The sequence below is a fragment of the Neopsephotus bourkii genome, unplaced genomic scaffold (assembly GCF_033783945.1).
Source record: "Neopsephotus bourkii isolate Nb327-2 ecotype Australia unplaced genomic scaffold, CSIRO-AGI_Nbou_v1 NB_1346, whole genome shotgun sequence".
In the NCBI taxonomy this organism is placed as follows: Eukaryota; Metazoa; Chordata; class Aves; order Psittaciformes; family Psittacidae; genus Neopsephotus; species Neopsephotus bourkii.
In genome coordinates this window covers 4,834,666-4,860,391 of record NW_026901826.1, presented here as the reverse complement: position 1 = coordinate 4,860,391, position 25,726 = coordinate 4,834,666, and the positions used below count along the sequence as shown (strand labels likewise).

At 43.4% G+C, this 25,726-nt stretch overlaps 2 protein-coding genes across 6 annotated transcripts in view; both read right to left on the bottom strand.

Annotated features, from left to right (window-relative positions):
* DHRSX (dehydrogenase/reductase X-linked) overlaps positions 1 to 17,475 on the bottom strand; it is a 163,508-nt gene extending 146,033 nt beyond the window's left edge. For 3 of the 4 annotated variants that reach the window (XM_061366538.1, XM_061366539.1, XM_061366541.1), the window contains exon 1: positions 17,342 to 17,475. In XM_061366538.1, coding sequence (XP_061222522.1) covers positions 17,342 to 17,453 — 112 coding nt within the window. In that variant the 5' untranslated portion in view covers positions 17,454 to 17,475. Of the gene's footprint in view, positions 1 to 714; positions 831 to 17,341 lie in introns of those variants that run through there. The other variant, XM_061366540.1, reaches the window with a different exon arrangement.
* On the bottom strand, positions 4,871 to 17,479 carry ZBED1 (zinc finger BED-type containing 1). Of its 2 annotated transcripts, none has more exons than XM_061366535.1 (2): positions 17,342 to 17,479; positions 4,871 to 10,025 (listed from the first exon to the last, which is right to left on the bottom strand). In XM_061366535.1, the coding sequence occupies exon 2, from the start codon at positions 9,972 to 9,974 to the stop codon at positions 7,887 to 7,889; it is 2,088 nt and encodes a 695-aa protein (XP_061222519.1). In that variant the 5' UTR covers positions 9,975 to 10,025; positions 17,342 to 17,479; the 3' UTR covers positions 4,871 to 7,886. The 2 variants fall into 2 exon arrangements, with proteins under 2 accessions (XP_061222519.1, XP_061222520.1); XM_061366536.1 differs by lacking the exon at positions 17,342 to 17,479 and adding an exon at positions 16,640 to 16,825.
* Between the last annotated feature and the right edge of the window lie 8,247 nt (positions 17,480 to 25,726).

Genomic DNA, 25,726 nt, shown 5'->3' with positions numbered 1-25,726 from the left:
CAGACCAGTGTTGCAGACAGACCTGCAGGAGTTGCATATCAGCCTCTGTGCATGACAACCTACTTTAGATGAGTGCGGATCCCATCTCTGGGTTAAAAAAGTAACTTTACCTTCCATCAGCTCTAATATGCATTGCCAAAAAAAGCACAAAAAGTATACACAATAATTTAAGAACTGACAAATTGCTTCTTGTATTATCTGTGAATGTATCTCTCCAAAAAGAACTGTGAAATTTTTGTAAATATCAGCTGAAGTAATGAAAGGGTGGTGGGGTGGAGTGTGGAGGGCATGAACAAGGTGGTTAGTCTGTTTGCAGGACTACCAAAGAACTACTTCATGTAACTGCTTTAAGTTCACATGGGGATTGCATCATACCTTCTGATACAATATGCACAAGATTGCTCTTTTCTCAGATCACTTCTCTGACCAGGCATGCAAAAATCTCCTAGCAGCAATGCCAGTCTCATGTTCGCATCCTTACAGGATAAATTAAACATCACTCTCAACCTAGTGCTCATGCAAACAGTGAGGTGAACCTCTGCCTACTTCCACCGTGTCTTGAAAGCACACAGGTAACGTTCTCCTGTTCTTACACTTTGAATGCAAAACCCACATAGCAAATAACACAGCAAAGGAAATACTACCTGCAAAAGAAATACTACCGGCAACAGAAATAAAAATGGCTTAAAACTGGGGACAAAAAGAGATACATACCATGCATAGAAGGCTTCACTCATTCACAAGACTGGCTCTTTCTCACCACCGCACTCATTCCATTGGGACCTGCCAGATTTATGATCAGTGGCAAGTTTCTTTATTGCATATGAATGTGTAACTGTGGCAGATCAGAGGCCATATCAAAAAATCATTCAGAAACAGCCATTTCAGCCCAGGCTCCTGCACACTAGAGGACAGATTACAGTAAGGGCTTGTTCTAACATTCTTCTCCATTACCTTATTACCTAAAACTGCTGCCTGGACATTTGGGAGTGCAGGGTTTTGAAGCAAAAAGAACTCACTGCTGGCAGCATGGATACAGCAAGAAGTGTGCAAAACAGCTGTTGTTCAGAGTTCTGAAATGTCAGGTTACAGGGAAGTTAGTCATTTAGTATTTTTAAATGATGTCAGGATTTCAGACAGGAATTCCAGGCTCCTATTACAATTTCAGTATTTTTCCCAAATGGAATCACTTCCTATTTGGTCTCATCAATTAAGTAACTGATTTTTGCAGATTTAATTGTTTTCAAATTCCTTCTCTTCATATTAAGTTCTGCTGCATGCTCAAGAAACTGAAATTTGGTGCCAAACCACTGAGTGCATCCCAGAGTACAAACTCACAGCAAACTGACTACCATCCATAAATCAGAGCTACCACTGTTTGCAAAAGCACTCAATTTTTCTCTTTCTCACACATACATCAGAAAGCCCTGTTTGAGAAGATGAAGGTTTCCCTTGGAGCACAGCATTCATGACATGGGGTGGAATGCTTCTGGCAAGAGCTTTCCTGATGCTGATTTGCCATCTTCCTTGTTATGACTGTAAATTCCTAACACTGTAAACCTCACTGATGACTCATGTTGAAAAAGCACATTAAAAAAAAAAAAAAAGGGAAAAAAAAAGGAGAATCAAACACTTTCAATTACAGTTGTGTATAAAGGCAGTCATATACAAAGACACAAAGTGTCTCAAGTTTCAAAGCAAAGCAACATCCATCGAGAAATAAAAGATTCATTCCTCATTCCCGATTGCAAATACTTGGGACAACAACATTCTCAGAAAAGTGTATGCAAAGACACTGCCTTTTAAAAAATAACCTTATTCTGCATTGTCTGAGGAATCGCTGTTGAACATCGTATCATGCACATGCAGACATGGACAAATACACTTCTAATTTCAGTGTACTAAGTTAACCAAAGGGATTAACTCTCTATAGATACATCTACATAAATTATTTTACTACCACAAACATTTACAGATGCATTTTAATTAGTCTTCTACCTAAGAACGTTAAAACAGACATTCCTTAATTTACTCCAAATGAAAGTATCCTCTCCTGTCTCTTTAAAACAAGGCTAACCTACTGCTTCTGAATGTGTGTGTAACTCTGGCCATGATATTTATACCAGTAAAACCACTGTAAATGTTAGCCCCAAAATAGCTATGGAATAGGAACTGTAGCTTTACCCTCTATATAAAAATGTTTATTTGAATGCCACACTCTTCTATGTCAGTATTAAGCACTTAACTACTTGAATAATGACAAAATTTCCCAGGCACAGCTTCAGCCTAGAGCACAAACTGGTATGTTAAAAGATATTTATCTTAAAACCCCAAACAACCAGAGCAGCACAAACTGCTTCTACCCTAGAATCACAGAATGGTTTGGGTTCGAAGGGACCTTAAGATCATCTAGTTCCAACACCTCCCGCTAGACGAGGTTGCTTAAGGCCCTGTCCAACCTGGGCTTGAATGCAATAAGGGCTATTACTGCCTATTATGCCTTTCATTCAGATCATATTTTTCTAGCTATGTTGAGCCCAGTTGCCCATCATCTTCCCCCTTAAGCAGGTGATTTTGGTCCTACTAAGCAATGTATTCAAGTGAGCAATGTACATCACTCTGGGGGGAGGAATCACTGGCTCTGCCTTTTTGCAGCATGACGTAGGTGCTGTAGCCCCAGTGGGACAGAACAAGGACCTAGTTTAAACTCCTTTTAAACCAAGTTTACCTGCTCTCAAAGAACAGTCTCTCTATAAGGGAAGAAAAACACACTGGTGTGCAGGACTTCTCCCTGCTGTTCCCCACCCAGTGCTCTGCCCAGGCAGAGCCAGGGAGAAAAGGCAGGACAGAGGGGTAATGATTTTGCAAATTCCAAGTCACTGGAAGTAAGGACTATTTGTAATGCATGGAAACCAGCACATATGTGTAGACGGTAACAACCTTTTCAGCACCTCTCAAAAAGATACATCTGTTCACCACTTCAACGCATTGCAAATGGCAGGACTGCTTTTGTGAACACTTAATGTTTTCTTCTGGCAGCAAGGGAAATCAATACCACCCTGTGTGGAAATGTCAATAAAAATGCTCAAAAATCATAAAGTTAACACTTCAGAGTCTGAGGGCCTCTCATTTGAAAACAGTTTCTCCAACAGCCTTTGCATTTCTAAAAAAAAAATTGTAAATCAAATTTTATCACTAAAAGGTTTTTAGAAAATAAGGTAACCTTACAGACAGAGTTTTGGGTTTTTACAGTAAACTCAATTCCCTTGTGATATTTTAACCCAGCTGCAGGGGCACTGAGAAATACTGCAGAAGTAGAAAAAATCTATTTAATAGATTTTTCTTGTTCAAGCTCAAGGGAATGCATTTGCATGTAAAATGACAGCATTATATACAGCAACTGTAGTGATGTTCTGAAATTCCACTTTAAATAGCATTAAGTCATTAGACATGCTTTACTGATGTGCTTTTAAGCTGACATAAAATTACACTGTGTCTTTTAAGTTCTCTCTACAGCACCAAATACTGTTATTAAAAAAGCAAACCCAATTTCTGTAATTTCCCTACACCCCCTAAAAATAAAACACACCTTGAATGTAGCAGAAGGCTAGTAATTCGGAGGAAATACGGTGAGGCAGACCATACAGTGTTGGCACGGGGGAAAATAAGAGAAAGCAAAAAAGACACAAAACATTAAAAGACCAGGAGCCAACATAAGACAGTCTCCTCAGCACAGCCAAAATGACAGTCCACACTAGACAGATAACATTGCATCACCAGAAACAGGATCGCCAGAACTTCAGAAATGGAAACCACCAAAAGGACTATGGTGTGCAGAGACTAAAATGCAGTTTTTCCAACATAAAGTTTCCTTTACCCAATTGTCATGGAATATGTAAAACACACTACTTCTGGGTTTAAATCCATACACATCCCCTTCTCCAGAAATTAGGCCCTCAGGCAGCCGCTTCTTTTTAAGCTACCACATGAAAATCTCAAAATCATGAACTCCACGTCACCTTTAACTTTTTTCAAAAGTCCTACAAAATATTACAAATAGCCAGTTAAGTGTTTCTTTGGCTTTTAATATCGCTCTGTCCCTGCATTCAAATGCTCCCATAAAGCTAACTGGAACACCATGACATTATTTAAAGAAACCCCTCCAAATTAATCTAGTGCACTGCAGCGACAGAAACTTAAAATATGTCCTTTCCAAATAACACAGAACTTTATTCCCTTCATTTAAACTGAGGCATCTCACACATGGTTTGTTGGAATAATTCATCTCTTCAGCTTCAGTTTGGATAGGGGTTTTCCTTTTGTCCTCCCAGTAATCCCTGATGGCAGTGAGAGGTGAAATGCTTGCAAAGGTTGGTCAGTCACACAAAACTGCCTTTAGTTACATTGTTAACCCTAGGAAACCTTGCCTAGCCCACTGAATTTTAATCCTGAATTGGAACTACTTAGCTGGTGGCAAAAGGCAATTCTTCTCCTTCTGACATCAAGAACATACTTTGAGAGCCCGTTTAAAAATTCACTTTCCCAGCATGAGAGCACTCAAAAGCTGAAGTTCCTCTATTGCCCCTCCAAAAAGATGTTTTAGCTGTACCGAAAAGGAAAGGAAACATTAGGCTATGGATTCAAATGAGCTGTCAAGAAACACAAACATAAATCTGAATTAATAGCGTAATTTGGAAATGTGTTCTCGGCCCACCCTTGGCAATAGCACCAGGATTTAACTCACGTTGTAGCAATATTTAAAACAGCTTTGCAACTTTGGTTCTCCACCCAGCAAAACAACAGAAAATCGTGTCATTAAATGAGAAACACCACACATATTTAAGTCAGAGAAACCATCTAAACTTCTGACATTTTTCATCTTTTTTTCTTTTTTAATCCAAAAGATTTGTACAGCGTGGTTTTTTTTAATAATTTACAGGATCAAAGGAAAATAAATGCATAGCTTCAAAACCTTAGAATGTAACTTCCCCTTGTTGCGGAAGAGTTCAAAGTCGTAAAGTGCTACAGATATAAACACACATCAGACAAATAATCTAGTAACTAACTTATTTTTCTGGTTTATTTAACAATATTCCAGGCTTAGAACATTAAATAAAAATCTCACAAACAATGGGTAGGACTAACAATGGCTTTGTTCTTTTGTTGTTTGGTTTTTTTTCCTTCTCCTTTTTTAAAAAGAATGCTGAGACAGACCTGAACCAACTATGGTTTTATTTTGGATACCAAAAACTAAAAAGAATCTGGGAGGAAGAGAGTAGTGCATTGAACCGATCTCAGTAAAACTGCCTGCAACACTGCATATACATTTAGCCCTACAAGAACAAAGATGGAAACAGGAGATGAATGCTGCCAAGGGGAGCAGAATGAACACAGACCAGGGGACTGCTGCTCAGGGCTCTCTGCCTTGGTTGCCAGGGCATGGCTTTGAATTATGCTCGCGTAAGACAGGATCTGCATACCTTGTGCTAGCATTTGCACGGCTTCTCGAGGCCCAGCGGTTGTGGTAGCAGGTGGAGGTGGTAAAAGTGGACGTAACCAACACCAACTGTCACTCAATGAATGTAAAACCCAACAGGTCTTCCCGGCACACTGCAGGGGTGTCACAGGAGCTCAGGTAACATCAATAAGGCACCCACTGTACCTCACTCCCTTCCATAATTTGTTTTCACTACCCTCGCAGATAGCCTGCATACCTGTGGGAGTTTAGGCCAACCCTGTGTTTTGCAGCTTGGGCAATCACATACACCTCTTCAGTGGACGTGGCAAGCAGCAACATTCAATGGGATGCACTGTGCATGTACCTTGTAAAAGTGCAAATTAATTTTCACAGGACTGGAATGTGAAAACCCAGGCTTACTGAGAGCCCAACACAGGCCACACCACCTCTTAAGTGCTTTTTCCTGGGCTTAAATGTGCCAGGTAGTTCGCTGCTTACTTCACGCATTTACTCTAAACCTTGTCTTTCCTCCCCACCCACCCACCCCTTCTCTCCACCTAGAAGGAACACAGAGGTCTTCAACTTCCAGAAACTATTAAAACAAAACATAAACAAGCAGTTTGGCAATAGATCCAATTCCATCAAAATTCTCATTTTCGTATGGTCCTCCTGGCTGGGCCCTTTCTACAACCAGATGTCCATGGGTATCCCTGTCACAAAAACCCCCAACTTTCTTCCTCCAGAACAGCAATGGCCAGTCTTCAACAAGCCTCTCTCCAGAAAGATTGTGCTCAACAGTGCCGTAGACTAAAGCTGAAGTGGGGGGGTGAGACACCAGTAACAAAAGTAAAACCCCAAGCAAACCTTGACCGTAACTAGACAATGCCAAGAGCCTTCCTCTGCACCTCAGGGAAAAAATGCTGGCTGCCATCCCACTTTGTGCCAAGCATAAACTCTAATCCTATTTATGACCTCCAGTATTTCATAAGAGATGGGGAATTTGGGACTAGATTTTTTATTTTTTTCTTGTTTGCCAAGTTCTCAAAAGGGCTTAAAACACTCAGGTGTAGAGACACGAAGGGACAAATTACAATACACAACAACTAATCTGAAACTGTACTCAAAACATTAGACTGGACAGGACTAAAGTCCACTCTACAAACTGAATCAGAGACAGGAGGGGAAAATAAAAGAGATTTTAGGTGCTAATGTAATAAGAAACAATTTTAAAGACTGACTAAATACATGTGGGGAAACAGAAGGGTCCTCTTCTTTTAAATATATTTACATAATAGTAAAGCTTTTTATTTTGCTTTTCATGCCAACAAAATTTTCTAGCTACCCTGGGCAAAGTCCCCATTTAAATTAAGAGGTTAAGGACTTTATAACACAGACAGTTAGACCCATGGCCCGTACGCGTCTCCCTGCCCTCTCCTTCCTTCCCTCTCTCCTTGACCTCCAACGGGCCTGATGCCTTGTCTGCTTTGCACCACATGGCATTAGCCATAATGTAGGCACAAAGCAAAGGTAACAAAACGCCACCTCGACCCTGCACATTTCGTTACCACTTTGTAAAAGCACAAGAGGCTACAATCAGGGCTTGCCTAGACATTAAAAAAAAAAAAAATAAAAAAAAGAAAAGGTTTTGCCATTTAGCTGCTGCAGTTAAATGGTAAAACCAGACTAATGTGGATGCAGCAAGACCAGTTTACAAGTGTTTATACCATTTATACCGCACTGGAAAGGAAAATAAATTATCCCAGTATAAGTGCATCCACACTACAGCCTACGCCAGCATAGTAACAGTTAAAATAATAATACATCAGTCTCCTAATTGACAGAATGATACCAGCTGAACTTTTCTAGCATAGACCAGGCCTAAGACATGAGGTAGTGAAAAAGAAAATCAGGCTCAAGATCTTTTTTCATTCCATAGCATTGATACAGTCTAAAAATATTCACTGCTCAGATTTATGGATTTTAAAAATGTTTTTAAAATCCAGTATTTAAAGCTAATATCCTGAGTCACACAGGATTTACAAATGGAGGCATAAATCTTAAAAACGACCTTGCTCAGGGTCCTAATTCATGAAAATATTTTTATGATAGAAAGCACATAATCATGTGCTTGTCTCCCACTGAAGCAAGTGGAAAGGAAGCACATGGGTAAGTGCTTTCTGAAATCTGGGCCACAGTCACAAATCATGGGCTTTGCAGAATTTATTTCCTCATTCATTTCAGTGCTGTTTAATCATAAGTCATTCATGTTTTAAGACAGTGGGAAAAACATAAGACAATGGAAGCTAAATCAAGTTTGTTACAACTGTTCAATTATTTACATCATTCATAGCATAAAACCAAAGTATTTTTGGTAACTTAAGACAAATACCTTATTTTCTTTGCTATTAAATGTACTGCAGCAGTCCTGTTAAACAAACCCACTGTCTCGGATATTAAAGAAATTATTGTTTACATTTACAGAGTCATTTAAATTAAAAATCTGTTCCTGTTCCAAACCCCACTCTCCTTCATCTTCATCCTCCAGTTCTGCCTCGGACCCATTCCGACTGTTTTCATACAAAAAGATCTGCTCATCCACATGAGCCGGGGCTAACCGGTTTCTCTTTGCACTTACAACATTAGCAGAAGAGCCAAAAAGGCGTTCAGGGAAGACCCGTGTGGCCAGAATGCACCAGTATTTTTGAAGAACCTTTGGTAAAACTGGAAACAGTGCTAGTCTGTCAGACCACCACTTCAGCGGGTCTTCATTCAAACCCAGGACCTTTTGTGACTTGAAGTTGCTCAATTCTTCAACTATCTGAGCATGCCATTCCTCCTGGTCTTCCACGCCTCCTGTCTGGCAAAAGATCTCTGCCAGCATGTTGTTGATGACACTTGTAGGAGGAGGAGTAGAGGAGATGATGATTTTTTTCACAGGGGGCTCTTCTGAAACAGCGAAAAACTTCTCTTCAGTCCTAAAAGTATTTTCTTTTACTTTCTCCAGAAGGCTTTTTGCTTCTTCCACCACTCTGTTTTCAACCTGCTGCCGTTCAAAGGCTGAAAGAAAAGGCAGTTTTTTGTAGCGGGGATCCAAGAAAGTTGCAACGTTGAGAAACATGTCTATCTCAGGCGTGTGCTGGTAGGTGGTTGACAGCTCTTTAGCAATCACCTCCTTTGCCATGCTGATTTCTTTCAAATCGTTCTCTTTGATGTTCAGGGTAGTATTTAGAAGCATGTGGAGAAGTGGCTTCACCATACTTATTGTCGGGTACTTTGAAGCAGACATCATCTCCGCAACCTGCTTGAAAGGCTGCAGCAGCTCCACCAACCCTTCGATTGTATTCCACTCACTGGATTCCAGCATGAGGTGGTGATTGTTGCTGTCCTCCACGAGAACAGCTGCAATGACAAACTGCTGCTCCTTGAGGCGCTGCAGCATAGCAAGCGTGCTTCCCCACCAGGAAACCCGGTCACTTACCAGCATGCAGTGGAGAACGTTCTGCTGCTTCTGCTTCTCATTCAGCATGTACATTGCAACTGTAGACTGCTGAAAATACTCCACCAATTTTCGGCACCTGGCAAGAAGGCTGCAGAGTTTGGGGAGCTGAAAAGCTTGTTGTATTCCTGCATTAAAAGTGTGCCCCAAACAAGGCATCTGTATGGGAATATCTAGGAGGGAGCAAGCCTTCACAATGTCTTTACTGTAATCTGTTGTAGCACCAAAGACTTTTGTATTGATCCCCCACTCAATGAACGTTTCATAAAGGACTCGTGTAATAGTCTCTGCAGTATTATCCTCTGGTACTTCAAATGTTTTTAAACACCGTGAGTTCACAGCCAGGCAGTTGGCTGGACTGCTGCTGAGAAAGTGAACGGCGACCGTTACATACGATCTGTTCTGGTTTTCGCTCCTCCACATGTCCGTGGATATGCCACACCACAGAACTTCAGTGAGCTCTTTCAGCACAATTTCTCTAATGGCATTGTACTTTTCAGGAATAGCTTTTGCACAGAAGTACTTCCGGCTTGGAAGTTCATACCTGGGGTCTGCTGTTCTCAAGAGGGCCTTGAAGGTGGGTTCATCAACGATAGAGGCTGGATACATGCCCTCGCAAATTAAGCTGATGACTGCAGATGTCAGTTCCTGATGCTTTTTGTTTTCATAGTTCTGGTACGTCTTCATGATGAGACTATCTTGAACAACCTGCTGTGATGACTCTGGCTTGATTTTTGAAAAGGCAGTGGCAAAGGCTTCCCTCATCTGCTCAGTGTTGCTTTTCACAAATTCACAGAATTCGTCAGGGTGGTTTTTCTCAAGGTGGTAGGAAAGGTTGGACGTGTTTCCTGAATAGGCGATCTGTGCCATGCAAATACGGCAGTAGATCTTCTTCCACTGCAATATGCATCCTTCTGCATTGGTATCAAACCCAAAGTACTTCCACACTTTACTCTTTGCTCTCGGGTGAGCCACTAACTTTAGGTCTGATGGGGAACCTTCTAAACTTTTATTCTCCATTGCTTCTTGGCCACCGTCCCACCTTTTGATCCTTCACTCATTAATGAGTACCTGATAAAGGCAGTAAGATAAAGATACAATGAGAAAGCACAAGTTTGACCATGCTTAACTATGTGAAATCAATGCTTCTGTGAACGTATTAAGAAACCTACCTTGCTAATTATATTTGCAAATTTAAAGATGAAATTTGCAGGAAGTGTGAACTACAAGAAGCCAATCAGAATGTCAAAAATTAAAGTTTTAACACCTTGCATTCTGCTGTGAAACTGAGCTAGAAGACCTCAGTAAACCTCATTTCTGGAATTACACAGCTACACCACAGAGCTGATACATTACTGTCACACAAAGAGGTCACCTGCTACGGCGTTCTCCTGCCTCTTCTGTAATAGTTAAGGCTAGACCAACATCCTCTTGCCTAAGAGTTTCTGAGCTTCACTTATAACATTTATTTCAACTGAAAGCTGATACTGAAGGAGCAAAGGGTTTATTGTTTGTTTATTCTGAAAGTTTTGTTAGCTAGATCTAACTGTTCCAGCATGTGCCTTAAAAAAAAATAAAATACTTCATTAAAAAAATTTGTGATGTAAATTATGGCATTTATCTGCTCCTCTAAAATGTAAAGATGTTTTCTGACTGAAATAAAAAGAAAAGGAGTGTGAACCTACATGCAGATCAACAATACACGTCTGACACCTTTCCTGTCCTCTTTCTGAAATCAAAGCCATCTCCTGAACTACTAGTTCACAATTGTGGTTCCTGGAATAACAGTGCATTATAATTACAGGAAAAGCAGACATGGAAACACTAATAAATGTTATTATCCACATCAGCTGGAAAATAATTTTGCTGTATTTTCTTCAAAAGGCTACAGAAGTCAGTAAGGGGTGACACTTTAGAGATGAGTGTAGCGATAAGGCAAGATCTGGCAGTCTGTATGTGCACAGGAAAATGCTTCTTGTGCAAACAGTCATATGCAAGCACTACTTGAGGCCCAGAGTCTCTCTATGCAGTGCTGGCAGCTAGCACCCACTGGAGCTGATTCTGCTACGCCAAAAAGCCAAGCCACAGCACAGTATGGCTGCACACTGATGATTCCTCATTTCTTCCACACCACGAGCTGAGCCACTGTCGACAGCAAGAAGCCCTTCACCAGGGGCCTGGCAAGGACTGAGAAGGAGAAAGAAGCTACCAGTTGAACAAAGATGCAACCTCCTCCACAAAAATCCAGGGGAAGAGAGCAGGAGAGGAATATCAGGAGCATGCCTACAGCAACCCTAAAAGTGATAGCATTGCTCCTTCTCTGATGGTCAGGAGCTGCACTTGCACCCAAGCCTGGAAATCCCCAGTTGGCAACTTGGCTGGCTATGGGAGGGAAAAACTGACTTTTTCACACTGCTGCAAGGGAATAGCCTAAAAATGTATGTGTACAAGTTTCTCCAGTGTGCTTTCTGATGTTGATGAACATTCCCAAGAAAAGATCTTTCCTCTCTGAGCTAAGGCTGGTATTTTGAAGCACTTTTTGAATGCCCTGAATGAAAAATCTAAGATCGGCTTGGCAAGGCTAAACATACTTACTTAAACACAGCTGTTGGCTTAGAAGCAGAATGAGAGGTGCAGAGCAAGTACCTTATTGCATCTGTTCTGAAGATTTACTTCTGGAAGTAGACTTTTTTTCTTTTGAAGCAGAATGAGAGGTGCAGAGCAAGTACCTTATTGTATCTGTTCTGAAGATTTACTTCTGGGAGTAGACACGTTTTTATTTGGTTGTTTTTTTTAGTCCCCTATGTGGGACAATATTCTCACTCCTAGCATGCCCTATACTGTGATTCGTTGAGTGCCTTTTAAGTTGCCAGGATAAACTATTGATTCAACATGGTAATGCTGGGTGATTCCAAAGAGATGGTGCAGATCAACAGCACCAAGGCATGCAATCCCACAAAAAAATATGATTTTGAAAGACAAAGTGGTGTAATGTATAATGATGTAACCCTGCAACAGCATCACTGTGTATTGACAAGACACATATTGTATCAGTATGCATTATTATTACTTTTAGATCCCTCCATTTCAATCCATGACATGGTGTCTCAAGGAAACAGAGAGGCTCTTGGTATTTCATTACATCTTACTGTTTTCTTTGCATTTATGTGGCAATTCCTGAAAGCAAGGAGGAAGGCACTGTGATAAAGGAGTTGATCCTACTTTAAGATTTAAAATTAATATGACACACCTTGGATCATAAAAAGTTCATCACAGACTGATAAAATACAAGTTATTTTAGAGAAAGGGAGTGTTACAGACTCACCCCACCCTTTATTCTTATGTATGTTTCAGCTCTGCCATCATGTTGAAATGGATCTGGCACTTGATAACAGTGGCACAGAATAGCATTGCCACAGTTAGGGATATGGCAGTGTAACACAACCTTTATTATAATGCTGTAAACCACACTTCAGCTGTCATAATAGTTTGGAATATAAACTGCTAATCATCCCTGCCTGTCCTCAAGTGTTACACAGCATAACAGTCACTATGAGGTAAAAAAAAAAAAAAAAACAACCCACCAAACAAACAAACAAACAAACAAAAAAAAAACAACCACAAAACAGAAGGAAACAGCCCACATCTCTCATTTTTCTGTAAGAAGGGGTTATTTTTTTTCCTCTTTCAGTGCAACAGTGCTCAGAGCGCTGGCTTGGCAAAAAGCAGAGCAGCTTCAATCCTGAGCCAAACTGAAGACAACAGCATCTCACAGAAGGAAATCCATTGGGAATGAAACACCCCATTGCCTGTGGGGAGTGTCACAGCTTGTTACAAGGGCAGCTGATGGAAAAGCCCTCTTAAAGCTTGATGAGCTTTCTATGATGAAGAAAAAAAAAAAACCGAGTGCCACTTTGGTTTGCTGAAAACCCTTCCACACACACGGAAGCCTCCAGGCTACCAACGTGCCTCTTCCTTTCTCCCTGGAATTCCCACCCACATTGAAACAGAGCACACCTTCGGAGAAGCTGCTCTTTTCCTCGCCTCCTCTATGCATCTGGCCAACACCGCCAGCCAGTAGCAGGGCTGAAGCTTTTAAAAGCCTGCAGACAGGATCCCCTGCTGGCTTCACTGCAGACTCAGCTGCCACAGGACGAGGAGGAAGTCCTCACCCCTGTCCTAGTACCTCACCCCTGCCCTCCTCCGTGGACTGGCCTGTGCTGCCTCACCTCTCACACCCCTCTAACTCTCCTAACGCAAACCCGTGTCTCCCCACACAAGAGTTACTCTTATTGTGAAAGAAATCACGGGGATGTGAGGAAATGTGGGGTGTGCAGCCACCCTGCAACCTTTGCTCTGCCCCTTCGTGCAGGCATAGCCATGGCACCCTCTCTACACGACAGGTATCACTGTCACACATCCCTTTCCTCACTTCTGTAACTACCTAAAGAACTCCCTTAGGATGGTACATGTGTGGGGGAGAGGGATTAATTGTTAGATGCGACTTTATTTTTGCCTGCCATCAATCCTTCCTACCTGGTTGGTACTCTACCCACCTCTGGATGTTTTACAACCTAGAGCTCACACAGCTTTGAGCAGGAAGTCCTTGGTCTATCATTATGCTTTACTCATATAAAGTAAAAGCCCTCAATACATGAATCAAAATTAAGAGGTTCATGTTCCCAAATTAGTATTTCACGATTAATTGTACAGAAGCTCGGAACAAATTATGATACTGAATAACTAGAAATTGGGACCAACTGAAAACGTATGAAATTTCAACAACCTCTAAGATGAACGGGGGTCATCTTTAAGGTCTTCTGAACTTCAGCCACATCACCACCTTTTTCAGAGCCATTTTTCTACACATCACAGGCACCAGATTTAACTACAAAATGTTCAGCATTTAGTATTCCCCTATCAAATTTCAATGAAACACATACAGTAGAAAATGCAGGAGGAGAATGCCAAATAAATTCTTTCATAGGCTTTTAAAACATAAAAAGATAGTAGCAGTAGTAGTATATTATTCAAACTTTTTTTGTTATTGGTAGGATGACTTTCATGATTTCAGTGACCGCATTTCTAGTCTTAATATCCTGGTGTCACAATTAATACTAGTTTGTCTTTAATCAATCCACTGATTTGATTTTTCTTTTTAAAAAGCTACTTATACCAAGACCTTCAGTCATGCAGGGCTTTTTTACCCCCTTTCAATTAATTAAGAGTAAGCACTGTAAAAAAACCCATCCAAGAAGTAATATCTAGTAAGACTTTTAAGTCGTTTAGACCACTGAACACTTAACAACTTCACACTACGTATCAGCAGTTATAACATTTATGCAACTAGTACTTGGAAAAATGTTCTAACATAAGTTAAACAGAAGTTCCCCTTTACCTCTGCACACTGAGTTTTTAGTTAGCAATGCAACCATCGACTGTGCCCTGTTTATTCCCCCAGCTCTGTATCTCCCTTCTGTGTGTTCCAGGATCAGAATTTCAGGCCGACCTCCTTACTCTGTACTGGGACAAGGAGGGAAGGCTCACTTTAATAGCAAATTTTAGCATCTTTTCAGTTTGCAGCTCAAAACAATTACCAAGTTTTTGCATGGGATCTAGATTTCAGAGCTCAAACTGCCCTTTCCCTCTCCTCACCCAAACCTGTCTTGAATCCCACCTATAAAAATTAGAGGAACCCCAGCAGTATGTGACAGAACAGATGGTCACTTTTAAAAGCCACGTGAAAGCACCATGCCAAGAGCATGCAACTCTAAGTCAGGGTAAAGGAAAACAAAATTAGTTTGGCTTACTTGGATTGAAATCCTGAACACTTCTTCCCACCAAGTGCATGAAAGCAAGAGTTTCTTGGAAAATTCAGAGGCAGGCTGCACTGACTCCAGAACCCTTTGCCCACGGAGCTCAAGGACGAGCCACGGAGCACCCATCTGTTCTAAACCTTCCAGGGGAGACCTGGACCACTGCTGCATGAAGAGTGGGAACTCTTGAAGGGGGTACTGGGGCCAGGGAAACATGATCATCAGAGGTTGCCCTGCCCTTCCCAGCCCCACTGCCCCCCTCCAAGCTCTCCCCTGTAAGGCACCCTCGCAATAAAGCACCTGTTCTTGTGAGAGTTACGGACAGCCCCTTGAAAAGATGTAGAAAACTTTAAACCCGAGCACCTTTCTAGATTACTTAAGCACTTTACTAGATTACTGTCTGAAAAGTCACTCCGTGTTTTTCTACAGCAAGAGTACTTTACTGATCCAAGTTTTAATAAAGCATGTCCTAATCAACACTTTCGCTTTTTGTTGCACTGCAGTCACTATTTTGAAGTTATTATGGAAACAGGGTTAACCTGGGTAGAAAGTTCCCGTTGACAAGTTGATTTACTTTTCTAAGCAATAGCTGGACACAGTGAGTTGAAGCAAGGCAGCAGGTAACTGCCAAGAGGTAACTGCACGCAAACAACTATCTGAGGAGGAAACTAATGGTCCTTGGAAGAAACCACCATGAGTTAGGGATGAAAGAAAACTTTTTACATCTGTCAAATCTGTCCTGGTCCTACTTAGGCAACTGACATTTCCAGGTTGATCTTCACTGCCTTCCTCCGACGTTTCCAAATTCAACACTTTTACTTTCTGGAATAACAGCAAAGAACAGACTGCAACAAAACAGTTGTGTCACATTTTCGTCATGCTGCTTCTCTGCGGTTCAAAAAAGATTTGGAAAGTGTTACACTCCCCAGGCACAATACCCAGCTTTGCTCTGCCAAGAAAAACTAACGCTAGAAAAATGCTCAGATGACTTCAAATTGTATACACATCTGCCCTTTCGGTCATCAGGGCGCTCTTGTCCGTTTAAGGGTTCCATCACTGTCACTGTCTTTTGAGAAAGGAGGATCCCAGCCTATCACAGAAGGGTCCAAATGAATAAAAAGTAGACAAAATGCTACCTAAGGATGCCAACATGTGATGAAACGTACGAACACGCTCTTACTATGCGGTGTGCTTGTCCCATCTCCCTGCCACTTCAGATATTCCCTAAAACAATTTCCTCATCTGCCCCATCTTCTTACTAAAACACTATACCTTCTCAATATCGGGTTTGTTGTTTTTTTTTTTAAACTGCTCTTCTGGTTAAAACTGTCAGAGCCACAAAGTTTCACTTGCTGCTGAGCAGAGAAAGTTAAAGGCACTGACTTGCACAGAGTTGTATGCTCAGCTCTGATGATACCCTACATGTCCGTTCAGACTCAGCTTTCTCGAAGTTTATAAACTCAGAAGCATTTTAAAGTCTTCAAGAGTAATGCGAGGAAGGAGGAAATTCAGATCTCTGTTCTCTGTCAAACTCAAAAGTCTCCCCTAGTCACTATTAACCATGCTGTTGACCCAAATCGGAAAAGTGCAAACCATGACTTCTCCAAAAAATGATTAAAAAGAAGTCCCTCGGAGAAAACTACAGGTGTCATTCACGTCTCAGCAGAAAGGCTGTCAGCGAGTGACAGCTGCTACTAAAGCCTAAGCTTTCGGAGAGTGGGTATCTTCTGCTCCCGAACAGCCCACGGTCGGTGGGGCCGGGGCTGTTGGCGCGGCAGGGACACAACAGTCAGCGGCGGCAGGCGATCCCAGCTGCGCTCCTGGGCCGGCGGGAGGCTGCCGGCCGCTACCTGCTTTCCAAGCACCTACCTGGGCAGAGGGAGACTGCGCCCGCGCGGCTCTGAGCCTAGGTCTGAGGCGAAACCGTCAGAAAGCGCAAGAGAGGGAGAAGAAACGCGTGGACCCCCGGCCCGCGGAGCCCCCACGCCACCTCCCGAGGCCTCAGTAAGGCCGGCGTACAGCCAGCCGCCCGTCCCGGGCCCAGCCCCCCGCCCCGCCCCGCGTCCTGGGCGGCCGCGGCCCGGGGGCCGGACGGGGCCCGGACCCGCCGCCCGCCGGCGGCTGCGAGGGCGGGACCCGGCGCGGCGGGGGCGGGGAGGGCGCTCCGCCAGCCTCAGCTCCCCCCAGGGCCGCTGCCCTCCGGCGGCGCGGGGGGCCTGGCCCGGCCCTCGGAGGGAGAGGGGGAGGAGCCCGGTGGCGGTGCCCGGTGCGGGGCCGCGGCGCTGCTTCAGCCTCTGCCCCGCTGCGAAGGAAGTGGAGCGAAAGGGCCGACCCGCTGCTGCGGCCAAGGTCGCAACCGTCCTGTCCTATGCTATCCTTCCCCGTGCGGGTCGTCTGACGGCCCCCGCTGGGCCGCCAGGTCGCGGCCCCACGCTCCTTGGGCCCCGGCACTGTCGCCCTACCCCCGGTACAAGGCACGGCAAACTTTCCCCTCTCTAAAGAGGGGCCCGCCGCCCCCCCCCGCCCCGTCCCACAGCCGCCCCTCCCTGGGGCGTCGGCTGCGGTGCTCACCTGGGGTCGGGGGACAACGCGGAAGGAGGCGGTGGCGCAGCTGATGCAGGATGACGAGGAGGCCGATCCAATACACCCGGAGCAAGGGCACCGGCGCAGACAATAGCGACATGGCCGCCTCCCGGCCCGCGGCGGCTGGCTCGGGGCGAGGTGCGGAAGGAGCTCGGCGGGCGAGCACGCGGCCTCTGAGCGGCGCGGTGGCTGGCCGCCGCCGCCGGGCCGGGCAGGGCCGGGGGGGGGGGGGGCGCGGCGCGGCCCCCGCCCAGCGGAAGGGAAAGCGCCGCCGCTGTCAGAGCAGCGCCCGCCCGGGCGCGCCGCGGCTCCCACCCTTCTGGGCATGTGCGGCGGGGGAAGGGCCGCGGTGCGGCCGATGCGGGGAGGGAAGGGGCGGCGGCGGGTAGACCGGCCGCTGGCAACGGCGGGGCGGCGGCTCGGCCCCGCCGCAACGCCCGGGGAGCTGGGGACGGGTGAAGGGAGCCGCGCGGGGGTGTGAGTCAGCAGCCGGGAGGCGGTGTGACAGCCGCCCGTGAGGCCGTCGGTCTGGGCGCAGCGGCTCAGGCTGCCGCGGCTGTTAACAGCTACGGGCAGCCGGGCTGCCGCACGGGGGTGAGGCTCTGCCTCAGACCCCGTGGCTGAAAGGGCGTACTGAGCTGTCTCATGATTTCCGTTCTCTCTGGCTCAAGTGAAGGGCTGCTCCTGCTGCTGAATCCCATGGGCATCGCTCTGCCTGGGCACGACCCCTGCCACCTCGGGCATCCTCTCGCGGTCGCGGCTCTGGCAGTTGCAGATGCAATTTAGAAACATAGAATAGCTAGGTTGGAAAGTCCTGTAAGATCATCAAGTCCAACCTCTACCCCAGGATTGCCAACGCCACCACTAAACAGTGTCACTCAGGGCCTCATCTGCCCTGTTCGTGAACACTTCCAGGGACAGTGAAATTTCTCCAAATGCAGCTTTATGCTCAAAGCTTCCCTGAATCAACAACCTGAATTTTATACAAGCCTGATGAACACATTCTTTACAGTGATACCTACTATGTGATATGGTTTACATCTAAAGTTTTGTCGAGTTTTAAATTCTCAGCCTTATTTTTAAGACTCCAGCTACTTGGAACAGAGTATTTCCTACCTACCGGGCCTTCTGGTAGACAAGCATTTCTCAGCTACAGGAGATAGAGCGCTTAGCCCTGACATGGTGGTTTTCATTCACAGAACTGCCAGGTTTTGTAATGGCAGATGAGCCTCAGTATCAATAGAAAACAAAAAAAAATAGTCATTTAACAAGGGGAGAGGTTGACCTCTATATTCAATTTAAGAGCCTTCGGTAACATTTTGAGGATGATGGGGAGCCGTACAAAGTTTGGAAGAACATTTGGAATGTAATCTCCTCCCCTTAAAAAAAAAAAAAAAAAAAAAGCAACAAACATGCTTTCTAGAAAAAATAACATTGTATATATATATATTTACATACACTTTTTCAACATCAGGTCAGATTGCTCAGCAGAACTGACTTTCCGTATCCTGCTGGAAATACACATCAAGTAAAACCACAGTGTGCAGCTGCTCCAGGAAAAACCCAACCATTTAATTGTATGTATCTCTGGTGAATTACAGGGTTTTTTATTAACACATGAAATTATGCAAACATAAATAATAAACAGAACATCGCGAAGTCACATCAATGAAGGATTCATTCTTAATGTATATCGTTCTCAGCCATGCACGGAGTGACAGAGCATCACATAAAAAGACATGAAAGAAGAAGCACTGACATTTAGTAAAGGTGAATTACGCTTTCAACTTATCTCAGTTAAAATCAAATATTGACTCCTTTATGTTCTCTTACAACCTTTTCTCAGAACTACAGTATTCATGAAGGTACTTTGCAACATTAAACTGTGGAACTTGGCCTACAGTGTATTTACACGATGTGTATATAAATGTATTATGCTTTCTCAGGGTTTCTAGTATAATAAAATCAATTGATGCATATTCAAGCTACAGCAATAAATATCTTTTTTCACACTACACTCTCCAAAGAATTAGACTAAGTGGGGAGCAAACAATGGGTTAACATTAGGATCTTAGTGGTCCTGCTATTTTTTCTCAAGGTGTTTAACTGATTTTCAGCTCTCCATGGTTCATGAGTATGGATTCACAGAAAAGATGAAGAAAATTTGTTTTAACCTTAGATTAAATTATTTTTTCTGCAGGTTGATGAGGCATGGAGGAAAATGAAAATATTAACAAAAGCCTGTATGTCTGATTCTTTTCAAATACAATGTATCAGAATTTTACATGATACTTTATTTTTAGTTTTCAGTAGTCACCATCTTCAGATTGATACTCCGTTTCTTTTCTTGAAATCATTAACTGTGAGGCCTTGAGTATTTGGGCTGGAATTTCATCCACCTACTTCAGATACCTCACTTGAGATGTTACTACCTCAATGAAATTTTAGGTGTCTGAGCACTGGAAGGGATGAAAGGAGTAATCTAATTATTGCAGCTTTGCTGTACAGGCAGTGGACAGAGAGGGGCACCTGCAGAATATGACTGCTTCCTTTGAGGTGCTTACAGTGCTTCCTTCTTTTCACCAGTGGCAGGAGAACTCATAGCTCCAGTGGGCAAAACCAGGCTGTAGTCAGAACACAGATTATCCTCTTGGAAAGTCAGAAACTCGCCATCCACACATGATCCGGCTTCTCTGTCCCTCCTGCAGTACTGGCAGTAATGAAGCAGTAGGTGATCACAGTGCTTTCACCCACATTTTGCATAAAGATGCATAAAGCCGTAAGAAAGCAAGTAGGTGATGTTTCTAGATTCTAATTGAGCCCTGAGCTCGAACTCCTCAGAAGAATGGCATAATCAGCAACCACTGGGTAGCACAGATGGTAGGTACTGCAGTTGAGTGCCTGTGCAGCCAGGAACGCACAAGGCACGGGGCCATATCAGAGCAGACAAAAACAAACCCAAGGTTAGCCTTGTACTTCAGATGCTCTCTGGCCCGGGGTGGAGGGTTATGACATTATGCCCTATTTTTTTTGCTTGTTCCATGACAATCTCCTGTACAAGACATCTTTTCCAGGTGCGTGAATTTGCTCCCCTTGGTTTTGCTCCCCTGGAGATGAGAACTGGAGCCAACAACTCCTAGTAGTCACCACACGGCAGTTCAAGAAGTTCAGTAGGAGAGGGCGATGCCTTTTGCCCAAGCATGGCGTAATAATTGCAGCAGTCTCGTAAAGTATCAACAGTGTCACCCTGTCGAACAGTAAAATGAACTCTTCCACTCCCCTGCTTAGTTTAAGACGTGCACTCTGCGCTTTGCACGTATGTCAAAGTTGATGGCCCATGCCGGAAGAAGCCAGACATAATTCTGACTGCTGCTAATTTTTCAGGCTTCTAAAAAGGATTTAAATGCCTGTCTTCCTAAGCTGGATTGCAGTGGGACTTGAGGCAAGAGATAAGTGCCTATCTTCCCAAAACAGGATCTCCTTAACATGTGTGGGTGAACAAAGTTAAATGCCTGAGGAGCTTTCAGGTTCAGGAGGGGGGTGCTCACAGGATTAGGCAGTGCTGGGAAACAGTTGGGATTGCATCTGGAATTCATGTGGGGTTCTGAGCATTTGCAGACAATTCTGACAGGCTGCATGTGCCTTTTTTCCTCCTCTATGAAAAAAAAAAAGTCATTTTAGGTACCTCAAAATGAGGAATCAGCTTACTTGATATTGGACATGTAAGCATAACAGGACCCTATGGAGGAGTAAGCTCTTGGGCACTCTCTGTAGTAGCTTGGCGAGGATTGATTACCTGGAAGGGGAAAGAAACTTTGCCAAGGGGAGAGGTGTCTGCAAGCAATGCAGTAGGAAGTCCCCGGGACTGAGAGCAGGCTCCTCTGCTGTGAGCTGTCATCTAACAGGATACATTTATTCTTCTTTAGTAATGCTGGGGGAGATAGAAGATAGGTGTAACACCAGCCTTCCATGTAACAAAACCAGCGCTAGAGCATTTCCCCATGAAGGGAGATGGCTTTTGATCCATGTCAGTCTTTTTCAGATATTTCACTTCTCAAGAAAATAATCTCATTGGGAAAAAACAACCCTTGCCAGTGCCAAGACGTTCCTTAATGTCTTGGATGGAGTAAGGGAAAAGCTGTTGCACCAAAATGGCATGGTGTTACTTCTGTTAGTCAAGTTGGGAAAGGAGCAGGGAAGTATCAGACAGATTTAAACATGTGAGGTAGACTGGAAGTATTCCAACACTGATAAAATAATGCTATTGAGAAAAAGGATTAATTAAGCCCACTACAGAAATGGATTTGTTGACAGTTAGTTCATTTGTGTTAAAAAAAAAATCTACTGTCAATAATTGCCATGTGGTTATTTCAGTGTTTGTATAGCGATGTCTGCAAGCACCTGTGGCATACCCTGTGCAACACTGCCCAACCCACAGCTAAGAGGATTTTGTTATGGTTCAGCAAACAACCAAGGAGATGATTATGGTCCAAAGCAAGTGTTTTCCATGACACCAGGTCCTCCATGTGTCTTTGATCTCTTAGCTGTACTGTAAGATAAACACGTCTTTCATCAGAAACTCTGCTAGCACCGTTCTAATGTGAAGGAAATAAAAAAGCAGAATCACCCCTCACAAACTGGGTATCATGAGTTGATCTGCACCTGTATTTCTGTTAGTCTTCTTGCAAGAATACTTGAGTACTGTGTACAGCAATGTGTACGCAGAGAATGTCTGTGGGGAGAACACAGCAGGCAAGCTTTCAGGCACACATAACCCTGCCTGTCCTCTTAGCCAAACGGGGCTATGACAACACCGCTACTGTTAGTATTCAGGGTTCAGTAACGGAGTTCACTGGTCTCATCCATGCTGTCTGCAGGCACTTCCTTGAAGACTGCACTCACCGCTGTCACAACCAGCCAGATGGATTTGGGAAGCAATGGGACCGAATCCTGCAAAGATGTGGGAGCCTTAGTTTTGGGCATGCTGGCTGAATTTAAATCCCACGCAATATGGATAAGCAGGTGACTCCACACCATAAGCAGGGTCTCCTCACACTGGTGACGATGGGTGGCCAGGTCAAGGAAGCTGGGAGGTGGAGTCTGGCTATCAGGATGTTCAGAGCAGTACAAATATGGATGCAGTGTAAAGGACTGTGCCATACAGAAATGAATGTGTAGTCGTACCTGTGGCTGACATTTTAAACATTCATGCTACTTAAATGAGGGCAATTCTTGCCTGTTACAACTTCTTCATACAGCTTGAAGTGACCTGGCTTTGTGCCCTGGTCTGTGTTCCTCACACCAGTGTGAAGATGCTTTTCCTCATGCATTCCTGTTTCACCAAGTGACTTCTTAGATTGGAGCTAATACATGTTGTCTTTAGGACCCATGCTGGTTTTGTACTTAAGTGCACGTACTTCCTGGGCTCCTTGGGGTATGTCCTGCCTGCAGCTCTCTGTGACTTCCACATGGGAAGAGCATCTCTTATTTCTGCTGTTGTTGTTAAAGACTGTCTGGGGTGTTCCCGACTGCCTGTCTCTAGGCTGTGGCATATGAGAGCAAATGCAATGATGGGTAAAGAGATGAGTAGAACAAGCTGGAGGCAAGATCAAGCCAAACACTATGCAAATGCTGAGCAAAGGAACTAATGCAGATGACAGAAGATAGTAGTTGTGAGAAAGGGTAGAGGTGGGCTGGCTTTGGTTTAACACTGATGAAAAATGGTTCAGCTCACTGTTAACCCAGATCATGGCATGCAGCAGGAAGGATGAAGATGGGCAATTTTCTGGTCTGTAGGGTCAGTACATCTGAAAGCAAGTGGAGCTGAAAAGCTCACTTGCAGTAAAATCATTTATCCTGCAGTGGGTCTGGAGATGCATAAAGGCATGCTCATGGGGTGTGTGGAATGTAGACCACAAACAGGAGGGAGGCGTAGAGTGACCGGAGCTGGGAGGTGCCTGAAACTCCAGTGTTCCCTTTTTCCCTTCTATATTGAATATATTGGAGGATTACTGAGAATCAGGGAGAATCCAACAGTACATTAAGCCTGCTCTGCAATTCCTTTTATCACTTTTCTGGCACAACAGCTTTGCTCTCCTCTTTGTCAATGGGTGCTGGCTCCTGAATCTCCCTAGACACTTACTACTGCTGCAGCTGGTTCCTCTAAGCCCCCCAGGCATCTCCACACTGTAACTTCTCCTTGTCCTGGGACAGCTGACACTCTCTCCCGTTTTTCTGAATTCCATCTCACTTTACTTTCTAATCACCCAGACAAACCTGTCTCTCTATCTGCCTACAATCACTGGATTTCCCATCCACTTGATCACACCTGCCTGTCAGTTGTCCAAAAAGATTACGTATGCCTTGAATTTTCCACTTACTTTAACAAATGAATGATTGCAGCATTATATAACTTGTTTGTTTGGCTTGTGCAGTAATGGTTTGGACTTTGGCTATTCTATAGCATTACATTTATTTACTAAGCACAAAGCAACTGTGCAAAAAGCTAGCAAGGCCAAGAAATTAACCTCCTCAACATTTTTTAATTTAAAGGGAGAAGTTAATCAAATGAATAAAGAGGTCCTGCTCTTCTTGACAACGAATTTGTATGTGACATAGATGAGTTAAGAGAAGGAGGTATCTGAAAAATCTCCTTCCTTATCCTTGGGGTGATCCAAGTCCCTGTAAACAATGAGCTTTACTTTCCATTCTTCATCACAATTTTTTCAGTATAAAAGGAAATCATAGTGTGATCATGCTGAATTGCCTTAAGAACAACTGCAGAGAAGATTCAGCTGATCCCCGACCTTAGACTTTCTCCTCTTAACATTCAGCTGTGAGGAAGCATAAAATGTTCCAGAATTGTAGTTTGAGCCCCTAAAATATGTATACTAAAAGTTATCAAAGACAATTAATACTGCTGACAAAAATAATAATTTAAAAGCTGGAGAAAGCCAAGGGTTTATCCAGTTGTTAAAAATCCACTTTCAGATTTGATCAGTCACTGGAACAGAGTCCCCAGGGAAGTGGTCACAGCACCAAGCCACTCAGAGTTCAAGGAGCATTTTGACAATGCTCTTAGTCCTATGGTTTAGTTTTAGGTACTCCTGCGAGGAGCAGGGACTTGTACTCAATGATCTTTATTGGTCCCTTTCTTCTTGAGATATACTACGATTCTGTGTCTGATTCTGCTTATACGTATGATACTACCTTCCATATTTTTCAGAGATAATAAACTATTTTGATTATATATAATACATCACTTATGATAGTTTAATTTCCAAGTCAGTTAAGAAAGGAGTTTAATTCAACATCATCATCACATCCCAGTCTGCTGAGACAGTACAGAGTGAAGGATCAGCCACGTTAAAAAATCTTTCACTAGAGACTCTGAACTATGTAACAAAGTGGGTATTTCTCAGTTCTCCGCTGCCCTGAGAGTCAAGACTGCTCAAGCCTGATCGATAGATAACATCTGGATTCTCATGAGGTAAGGTTAGAAAAGGTGCATTACAGAGTCTGGATCAGTCTTGGGTTTGTATTGTTTTCTAATCTGCTGCTGCTGTTTCAGTAGTATCAGCCATTTTCATTCAGTATTTAATTCTGATAAGCCTAACAAAGGCTTCAGCTATCACTGCCTGTATACATGTTAGATACATATATTTATTTTCTGTTACTTGGTGTTTTCTTTTTTTGTGTGTGTGTAAGAGTATACTTTTAAGTACCAGCATGAGATTATAAAAGTGCGTAAGTAGTAAAAGGCCTTAATCCAAACCAAACAATAATTCAAGTGACGAGTTGTAATCTTTAAAGCTGCTTCTTAAAACCTGGCTGTTTGGTACTTTTTTTTCTAGAAACCTGAAAATAGAACATCACCCCATGATCCACTCCATGTCACTGACTGTTAATTGGCGAGTTTAAGGTAAACTGCTTTAGCACAGCAGAATATTTTATTCCACAGTCCCACTTAAAAGATGTTTTCCTATGCCCTGACTTCCCTTCCAAGCATATTTATCTAAGGTCTAGATTATGGGAAGTGTAGGCAACTTCCCATCATAAAAAACAGAATATACATATAAATTATAATATTTACATGTACAGACAGATAGAATAACATTTTGAAATTTCATTAAGCATGTGGAGGGTGATTGCCATTTCCTGCATCCAGGACTTAATAGAGAAGTGTTTAAAGGGCTTGGTTTATTTTCCTCAAAAGAGTAGGGATCTTTTTCTACATAAATCACATTACAGCATCATTACTACTTTGAATAAAAGAGTTATAGTGGCTATAAGAGGCACTTGTTACACAAAAATTATAGGTGGAGAGCACATTCTCCTGGTAACCACATGCTCAAGTTGCAACCCTTAGCAAAC

Excerpts from the sequence above, each read along its gene's own strand:
- ZBED1 (XM_061366535.1), bottom strand. The coding sequence starts at position 9,974 with ATGGAGAATAAAAGTTTAGAAGGTTCCCCATCAGACCTAAAGTTAGTG.